Source organism: Melanerpes formicivorus, unplaced genomic scaffold (genome assembly GCF_026170545.1).
Source record: "Melanerpes formicivorus ecotype bairdi unplaced genomic scaffold, bMelFor1.0.p_v2 SCAF_86, whole genome shotgun sequence".
Lineage (NCBI taxonomy): Eukaryota > Metazoa > Chordata > Aves > Piciformes > Picidae > Melanerpes > Melanerpes formicivorus.
Genome location: NW_027142438.1, coordinates 1758549 through 1768707, shown reverse-complemented (window position 1 = coordinate 1768707; position 10159 = coordinate 1758549). Strand labels below are relative to the sequence as shown.

The 10159-nt window shown below is 46.8% G+C and overlaps 1 protein-coding gene across 1 annotated transcript; it reads left to right on the top strand.

Moving 5' to 3' along the window:
• Window positions 1–2396: 2396 nt before the first annotated feature.
• On the top strand, window positions 2397–7433 carry LOC137454848 (uncharacterized). Its single transcript, XM_068165201.1, is given in 3 exon segments — window positions 2397–3759; window positions 4081–6630; window positions 7285–7433. Coding segments are annotated over 3 exon segments (4062 nt in total).
• Window positions 7434–10159: the final 2726 nt, after the last annotated feature.

The following is a 10159-nucleotide window of genomic DNA, read 5'->3' as shown; positions in this document are numbered from 1 at the left end:
GAGGTGTTTGCAGCCAGGCTGGATGTGGCTGTGAGCAACCTGCTGTAGTGTGAGGTGTCCCTGGCCATGGCAGGGGGGTTGGAGCTGGCTGAGCCCTGAGGTCCCTTCCAGCCCTGACAATTCTGTGAGTCTGTGATTCTATGTGGCCTTACCAGGGCAGAGTACAGGGGGAGGAGAACTTCTCTCAATACTAGAACAATTCTAAACACTTCTGTTCTTGAGTCTGTTCTGGGATTTATTTAGTTGTCAGGAAACACTTCAAGATGAAGCCCCAAAACAGATAGCTTTTAAGAAATAATGGGTTAGCAATTGAAGGAAGCACAAATCACATAGAGCAATAAATCGACTGAGGCATGGGACACTGTGACAGAGAAAGGAGATAAGTGATAAGAACTGACAGAGCAAGCATGATTCAGGGCCGACAAGGTCAAACTGACCCTAACAGCCTTGTCCAGTCAGTAAAACTAAGCCAGGCACACCGGGAATTGACCAAATTAGGAAAGGGTTCAAAAGTTTAAGAGAGGAAGACTCATCAGGAGACCCCTGCCCATGATGAAGGCCACCGGAAAGACCACCAAGAAGATCCTCAAAAGAGATGTCTCCGCCCACGCTCCGCCTACACCACGCCTCTTATGAATATGTATGCAGAGATATGATTATGTATGTGATCTGATGCAATACCACATCCAAAACTGTATAAAAGACATGCTTTTGTTACGGGAAAGGTAGAAATCCATTTAGTGATTTCTCCAACGCGTTGCTAATAAAATACCTCCTGTCTATCTGACTTAAACTGAGTCTCTTAGGCAGTTATTCTTGCCTTTTGGGGCAAAATTCGGCATCATTTTCTGGTGAGCCAGGCAGGAGATCCAGACCTTAAGGGGTCCTCCCGAGCCGGGTCCGGGGCCGGGACCCTCTGGGCGCCCCTGACGACTTTTTTGTCAGAAGAGACCCCCCCCGGACCAGCGCTCGTTGGTGGACAAAGGGTTACCTGCATCTCCTGCTCCAATCAAGAGGTATTTTAACTGTTTATTTGTTTGGGGATAAAAGCGCTTTGACTGGGAAACGGGGACCAGACGTGGTCACCTGATGGGAAGGCCTGGGGACGCCCTGGCATAATCCCGTTTATAGGGGTTGGAGTCCCCACTGGAAACAGGGGTTGGAGTCCCCACTGGAAATAGGGGTTGGAGTCCCCACTGGGTGCTTGTTAATCGGGTGTATGTTTCTCTTTCATCTTAATGTTGTTGCTGTGCTTCTGAGAGGGTACATTTGTGTTACACTTTTGTCTAACATTGTTATGTTGTCTGCAAGAATCTCGTAATTTAGTACTCGGTATTTTGTGTTAACTGTAATCTCTTTTGTGTGTAAGAATTTATTGTGATATCATCTGCAAACCGTACCTTGGTTTACAGCTGACATCCCGAAGCTGACTGGTATCGGTATTATACGGTTGACCAGCGACATCTCGTGGTAAAGCAGTGTACTCGGGTAAGGTAGGATAGTTTGGATGGATGCGTTAAGAGTGTGAGTGAATGAGACGCAGCATCGCTGCGAAGCAAGAGGGAGTCCTGATCCGCATTTCCTGTTCTTCGCGAGAAGCCAGGTCGGAGACGGACAAAGCGATTGAAAATTGTGTGTTAAAATATATTGGTATATAGTGCTTGTGGGAGAAAGAGACTATTCCGGGAACAGCCATGGGAGGACGACAGAGTAAGGACGTAAATATGAAAACTCCATTAGGATGTATCTTGAAGCATTGGAAGGACTTGGGAGGAGTTCCAGGGGGAAGCATAAGTAAAAAGACACTCCTTAAATATTGTACACAGTGGTGGCCGTTGTATAAGTTAGACGACAATGAGAAATGGCCACCGGAGGGAACAACTAATTATAACACTGTTTTACAACTGATGCTCTTCCTCCGCCGGCTCAATAAATGGGATGAGGTGATGTACGCAGACATGTTCTTCACTCTAAGGAATAAACCTGAGTGGCAAAAAGAGTGCGGAATTAATGTAGCCCCTCAGGATCCCCTAGTATTAGCCCTGGAAAGGGATAAGAAGGGTCCAAAGCCTAAAGAACGTTGCTGTGATGCATGTAGTATTGGACAGCAGTGTCTCAAGCTAACAAGAAGAGATAGTGGAAAGGAGAGCGAAATAAGCCTGAGGGAATACCATCCATTCGCTCCAGGGTGGGAAGGGCCTCTTCCCAGGCCAAAAGAGGAACAAGGGGATCCTAGCCCATTAGAGGAACTGGAGCGATGGTGGAAATCTAAGTTTGGGCACAGCCCTCAGAAGTTAGACAACAGTTGGGAGGAAGATAGTCCATTAAAATCGGGGAATGACGAGAGGAAAAGCAGCCCTCAGGGACTAGATAGTCCACAGGGGTTGGGGAGCTACATGGATGCTGACAGCCCACCCAGACTAGAAGTCGAAAGGGAGGAAGGCAGTCCGTCAGGAGCAGAGAGCCAAAGGGAGACACGTAGCCTGCCCGAGTTCAGTCCATATGGGGATAACAACACATCCAGAAGTGGAGACATTTGTAGAATGGAAACCAGCACACCAAGGACTGGGGACAAAAGTAACTCGCTGGGAAGCGGCGTCTCTAAACTGAGAGGCGACGTCTCTGAATTGAGATATAGTGAAAAGGATGATAACGAGACATGCAAAAAGGGGGGCAGGGAACAACTTAATATAGTAATTCGGATAAAGGATGAGAGAAATGGGAGGGGAGCAGAGGATGAGAGGGACAGCAGCCCGGGACAGGATAGGAGCCGGCAGATACAAAAAGGGCGACAGACACAGGACGAGAATCGGATGGATGGTGTAATAGAGATAGGAGGGGAAAATGAAGAACAGGAAAGGGGGAAGAGGAAAGAGAAGAGAAAGAATAGGGGAGACATTGAAGCACAGGAAGGAGATCCCGGGGAAGAGATTGGTCACTCGTATTATACCAGATCTGTGGCACGGGGGGAAGCAAAGCAAAGAGAGGAAGGGAACCATATGATAGCTCCTCTCCGACAAGTTGTACCAACGTTAGGGGAAAAGACTAGAGTAAAGGTGCCGTTCTCGACAAATGATTTGAACAGTTGGAGGGATGAGGCAAGGAATTTCAGGAGAAATCCTGAGGGAGTGGCGAAGAGGTTTGAATTAATGGCAAAGAATTTAGATATTGATTGGGAGGATATAGAAGTGATGCTGTCAGAATTGACAGATACAGAAAGGGAACTCGTATTGGAAACAGGAAAACGACATGCTCAAGTATTATCAGGAAGACTAGAAGATAATTTTCCCAGCAATAAAGCAGAATGGGACCCGGACAATGCCAAGCACTATCAACAGCTAGTGCAGTATAGAAAACTGATAGCGATGGGCTTGCGTAATGCGATCCCTAAGGCTATCAACTGGTCAATGCTATATGACATCAGGCAGGGAAAGGATGAGACCCCATCAGAGTTTTTGGATAGACTTAGGGCAGCGATGAGACAATATACACCCCTGGACCCAGCAACAGAGGAAGGGAAACAGCACTTGTTAGGGTTGATGATGGGACAGAGTAACCCAGACATCAGGAAGAAATTACAAAAACTTGAGCATCCAGCAAATAAAAACCTAGAGACACTGCTGAATGAGGCATGGAAAGTATACAATAATAGAGAGATTGAGGAGAAGAAAAAAGAGGACAGGAGGATAGCGAGAGTAGTGGCTGTAGCAGTGGCAGCTCAGAAGACAGGTTACTCGGAACCTGGAACCAGGGGAAGAGGTAGAGGCAACCCAGCAGGAAGGGGAGGGAGGCTCCAACCCCACCCAGCTAGGGTGGGGTCAAATCAATGTGCGTACTGCCTACAGATGGGACACTGGAAGCGAGAATGCCCCCAACGAAGGGAAAGGCTCATGGCCACTACTACTACCACACATCAGGATAGTGAATGAGGGGGACCGGTGGGCCATACCCTAGCAGACCCACTGGTTAAAATGGAGCTAGGGGAAGGTAAAAAGGAATTGAACTTTTTGGTTGATACGGGAGCAACTTTTTCGGTTTTAAATCAGGAATTGGTACCTAAAAGTGATTAATTTGTACAAGTTGTGGGAGCAACAGGCCAACCAGAAAAGGCTTACTTTTTGAAACCCATTAAATACAAAATTGGGAAACAGATGGGAATTCATCAGTTCCTGTATTTACCAAATTCGCCAAAGCCCTTATTGGGGAGAGACCTATTGGAGAACTTGGGAGCCATAATAAAATTCAACAAAGACAAATTGGAATTACAAGTAAATGAAGAACAACTGATTATAGCTCTAAGCCTAACGATCAGTTGTGTGGAACCTAAACTTGAGAATCACAATTTCGAGCGAATTCTGAACAAGACGTACCCATTAGTGTGGGCTACTGATATACCTGGAAAATCAAAACAAGCAGTACCGATTGTTGTTGAACTTAAAGTTGGGGCAAAACCAGTCATAAGAAAACAATACCCTCTGAGGATAGAAGACAGGAAGGGGATCGAGCCCATAATCGAAAGGTTTTTGGAACTGGGGTTATTGGTAGAATGCGAATCAGATTTTAATACACCAATCCTGCCAGTGAAGAAACCTAACGGAGCCTATAGACTAGTTCAGGATCTGAGAGCAGTAAACGAAATAACCAAGACATTACATCCAGTAGTTGCTAATCCATACACACTTTTAACTAGACTGAAGGATAATTTGGCCTGGTTCACCGTATTAGATTTAAAAGATGCATTCTTCTGCCTTCCCTTAGCTCCCGAGAGTCAAAAGATTTTTGCCTTTGAGTGGGAATCTGTAGATAGAGGAAGAAAGACTCAACTTACCTGGACGGTATTGCCCCAAGGATGGTGCAATTCCCCCACGATTTTTGGGAACCAGTTAGCCAAAGAATTAGAACAGTGGGAAAGGCCGCTGGGAGATGGCACCCTTCTGCAGTACGTAGACGACCTCCTAATAGCAACGGTGACAGAGGAAGAATGCATTGAATGGACTATTTCCTTGTTAAATTTCCTGGGTTTAAGTGGATATCGAGTTTCTCAACAGAAAGCACAGCTGGTGCAAAAAGAAGTGGTGTACCTGGGATACGAAGTCTCCAGAGGACAGCGATCCCTGGGAGCAGCTAGGAAAGAGGCCATCTGCCAGATACCTAAACCAGAGATGGTGAGAGATCTGCGCGCCTTTCTGGGGATGACAGGGTGGTGTCGGCTATGGATCTACCAGTACGGGATACTCGCTAAACCACTGTATGATTTGTTGAAGGAGACTAAGAACGTCCTAGTTTGGACTCCCGAGGCAGAAGGGGCCTTCAAGAAGTTGAAGCTGGAGCTAATGAGAGCACCGGCCTTAGGTCTCCCAGATGTATCAAAACCATTCTGGCTGTTCTCCCATGAGCGGCAAGGGATGGCCCTAGGAGTCCTAGCACAGCAATTGGGACCACACAAGAGAGCTGTGGCCTACTTCTCCAAGTGATTGGATGAAGTAAGTAAAGGATGGCCAGGCTGTCTGAGGGCAGTGGCCGCAGTAATAATTAACATAGAAGAGGCCAGGAAGCTCACGTTGGGTCAAAAGATGACTGTGTTAGTGTCTCACAGTGTGTCAGCTGTGCTGGAACAGAAAGGCAACCATTGGCTGTCGCCTTCCAGATTCCTAAAATACCAGGCCATCCTGGCTGAATCAGATGACATAACCATTCAGGTGACTAACATTGTGAACCCAGCTTCATTTCTAGAAGGAAGAGACCCAGCAGAACCCATCGAACATGACTGCCTGGAAACAATTGAAGCAGTCTACTCCAGTCGCCCGGATCTCAAAGAAGAGCCGTTCGAAGATGCAGACAACTGGTTCTCAGATGGCAGCAGCTTCGTGAAGCGAGGAGTAAGAATGGCTGGCTATGCAGTCACTACTACAGAAAGGGTAATTGAGTCGAACTCCTTGCCTGCAGGGACCTCAGCTCAAAAGGCAGAACTGATAGCTCTGACTCGAGCCCTGGAATTGGCGGAGAACATGCAAATTAATATATGGACAGACTCTAAATATGCCTTTTCCATTGTACATGCTCATGGAGCCATTTGGAAAGAAAGAGGACTGTTGACTACACAAGGAAAAACGGTCAAACATGCAGAGGAGGTTCTGCGATTGCTAGGGGCGGTCCAGCTCCCAGCACAAGTGGCCATAATGCATTGTAAGGGACATTTGAAAGGTAACACTATTCCAGAAATAGGAAACAGGAAGGCAGATACAGAAGCTAAATTGGCTGCCACGAGGACTAGGGAAGTGAAAATAACGGCCCTAATACCAGGAGAGCTGGATACCAACATCCAGCCAGATTACCAGGAATCAGATCATAGGTGGATACGAAGAAGGAAGGGCAAAATATTAGAAAATGGTTGGGGTCAATTGGAAACAGGACAGTTAGTAATACCAGGAAACGTGATGTGGCAGTTTGTAAAGGCAGAACATGAGAAGGCCCATTGGGGTCTAGATTCGCTTCACCAATATTTGCAAACCAGGATAGCAGGACCAAAATTATTTACTACTATAAAACACGTTATATCCCAGTGCGAGCGGTGTCTGAAAAACAACCCGAATACGGGAACCAAGGTACACCAAGGAGCCATAAATCGAGGTAAATTCCCAGGTGAAGTATGGCAAATTGATTTTTCTGAACTCCCAAGAAAAGGGGGGTTTCGGTATTTGTTGGTATTAATTGGTATTAACTGATACGTTTTCTGGGTGGCCTGAAGCATTCCCTTGCAGGACAAATAAGGAAAGAGAAGTAACTAAAGTACTGTTGAATGAAATTATTCCACGGTTTGGGGTACCGAAGAGCATTTCTTCGGATAGGGGTACACATTTCTGTGCAAAAGCAGTGAGAGCAATAAGCAAAGCATTACAAATCAAATGGCAATTACACACGCCTTACCGTCCACAGGCCAGTGGGCAAGTGGAAAAGATGAATCACCTTATTAAACAGCAAATTGCCAAAATATGTCAGGAGACTAATTTGCAGTGGTATCAAGCTCTGCCTATTGCTCTACTGAGGCTGAGAGTCAAACCAAGATCAAAAGAAAAGATAAGCCCATTTGAAATTTTGTACGGTAGACCTTATGCTATGCAAGTCGTGAATGGGGACGCTATAGGCCAAATCGGTGATCAGTACATTTATGATTATGTAATTACGGTGGGAAAACAGTTTGACAAAAATGCTACTGTGGTGATAGAGCACCAACCTAAACAACCTGATTGTAAATTGCATTCGTTTAATCCCGGTGATTTTTAGTGAAACCCCTACAAGAGAAGTGGGAAGGACCTTTCCAAGTGCTGCTGACTACCTTCACCGCGGTTCGGATCAAGGAGCGACCTACGTGGATCCATTATTCACGAGTCAAGAAAGCTCCGGAGAACAAACCAGAGGAGCAGACGTCATGATCCTGACTCCACCTCAAACCTTTACAACTCTGATCATTGGACTCTCGATAAGTATAGCTCTTCCCCAAGGCTCTGCCCCAATAGACCCATGGTCTCATGCACACCAGTGTATCCACCTGGAGAGGGGAAAGAAGGGACCCTATTTCGAGGTTTATGCCTTACGTAACAATCAGCCATACATGAGTAAAGTATGGCATCAGCCCTCCATGGTAGCATACAAGGGTGATCAAATCCAAATTGGGTGTCGAGAGCTTGACCCAGTGGATGGAAAAACAAGGCGGCTAGTATTAACAATTCGACCCTTGATGCCAGACTCTAAACATAACCTAATTACCTTTAGTCCAGTGAAAATGGGCAAGTCCACCGTCTGGGTCCAGCAAAAGGGTCCAATTTCATGCCAGTGGAGTGACTTCAGGGAAGATCCACCCGGATTACAACCCCATAACTCGGTAATTTATAGAGAAGATTCGCTTGGGGAACTACATCCCCAAAACATAACCCTTGACCTACACCCTCTTCTCTTTCCTGCGGGAAAGATCGTAGCATCTAATGGTCCTGAGGAAGGGAAAGCACAGTGTGAAATGGCATTTAGATTGGATCAATCAATGTCCTTCGTATGCGAAAGACAGTTGAAAATGCTGGAACAGGGTTTAGGCTTCCCTGGGCATGCTGTCGAATATAAGGTGCAATTACCGGGGGACGTGATCCCATTGTATCCAGATTTAGACTTGCCCCAAGAAAACACTCTACCGATAGGATGTAAAGTAGTACATAACCTAACCTTTATAGGGCCTCAAGTGATAAGAAAATCTAATGAACTAAAATTATTGTTAGACCCCACTTATTCCCTGAAAAAGGTGAAGATGAACATTCACACCGATGTTACATATTTGCAGAAGGATTGCCGACCATTTATACAGCAAAGCCTTAAGGGATGGAATGCATGGCTGGCAACTAGGTCTTATCACAGACGGGCGCAAAGAGATATAAGTGGATGGGTCGGCACTGGATTTGGAATACTAAATGCAGTAGATCAAGAGGTATTGGTGAACAAATTAAGTACTGTCACCACCAACTTAGGAAAACTCAAAGTGCCCCTGAGTTCATCCGTGCTTACATTAGCAGAAACGCAATCGCTAGCAGTAAAATTACTAACCATGGTAGCAAACCATACTGCAGAGGATTTTGTGAAGCTCGCTGATTATACAGGGGAACTTAGTAGAGACATTGCACTCGCTATCCAATGCTCTCAGACACAACAATGGGTACAATCAGTAGCGGCAGGAATAATGAGAGAGGGAATGTCAGGTACATTACCTCAAGAAATAAGGGAAACAATATTAAAGGACAATCACACTACACAATTTGAGAAGGACCACCAAGCCTGGTGGCAATTAGTAAATTTCACTTATGAGCCTCAACGAGATCACATTGAAGCTTATGTCCTCACCATCAGTACGGCAGAAGAAAGAGCTATCTTTCCTATCCTCACTCTAGGGACAATACATCAACATGTCATTGTCAGACCAATAGACCACAATGTCTGGGCCAGTTATGATTATACCAAAAATAGGTGGCAATCAGTTAGCACAGAGGCATGTATTCCTAGAGGACAATTAGGCTATGTTTGCGAAAACGCTGTAGTAGAAGCAGAAGATTTATGCTTAGATCTGCTGACCACTTGGATATCCACAAGTCCATGGGACCAGATGGGATCCATCCTAGGGTGCTGAGAGAGCTGGCGGATGTGCTAGCTAGGCCACTCTCCATCATTTTCCTCCAGTCCTGGCTCACCGGTGAGGTCCCAGATGACTGGAAACTGGCCAACGTGGTCCCCATCCACAAGAAGGGTCGGATGGAGGAACCTGGAAACTACAGGCCAGTCAGCCTGACCTCAGTGCCAGGGAAAGTGATGGAGCAGATTATCCTGGCAGCAATAACTGCGCACCTGAAGGATGGCCAAGGGCTCAGGTCCAGCCAACATGGATTCAGGAAGGGCAGATCCTGCCTCTCCAACCTGATCTCTTTCTATGATCAGGTGACCCGCCTGGTGGATGTGGGGAGGCCTGTGGATGTGGTCTACCTAGACTTCAGCAAGGCCTTTGACACCGTCCCCCACAGCAAACTGCTGACTAAGCTGTCAGCCTGTGGATTGGACCACTACACTCTGTGCTGGGTTAGGAACTGGCTGGAGGGCCGGGCCCAGAGAGTGGTCGTGAACGGTGCCGCATCCAGCTGGAGGCCAGTCACCAGTGGTGTCCCCCAGGGATCAGTGCTGGGCCCTGTCCTCTTCAACATATTCGTTGATGATCTGGATGAAGGGGTAGAGTCAGTCATCAGCAAGTTTGCAGATGACACAAAGTTAGGGGCAGATGTTAGTCAATTAGAGGGTAGAAAGGCTCTGCAGAGGGACCTCGACCGACTGGAAAGATGGGCAGAGTCCAATGGGATGGCTTTCAACAAGTCCAAGTGCCGAGTGCTGCACTTTGGCTATGGCAATCCCATGCAGAGCTATAGGCTGGGGTCGGAGTGGCTGGAGAGCTCCCAGACAGAGAGGGACCTGGGTGTGCTGATCGACAGCCACCTGAATATGAGCCAGCAGTGTGCTCAGGTGGCCAGGAGGGCCAATAGCATTCTGGCCTGCATTAGGAATAGTGTGGCCAGCAGGAGCAGGGAGGTCATAGTGCCCCTGTACTCTGCTCTGGTTAGGCCGCACCTTGAGTACT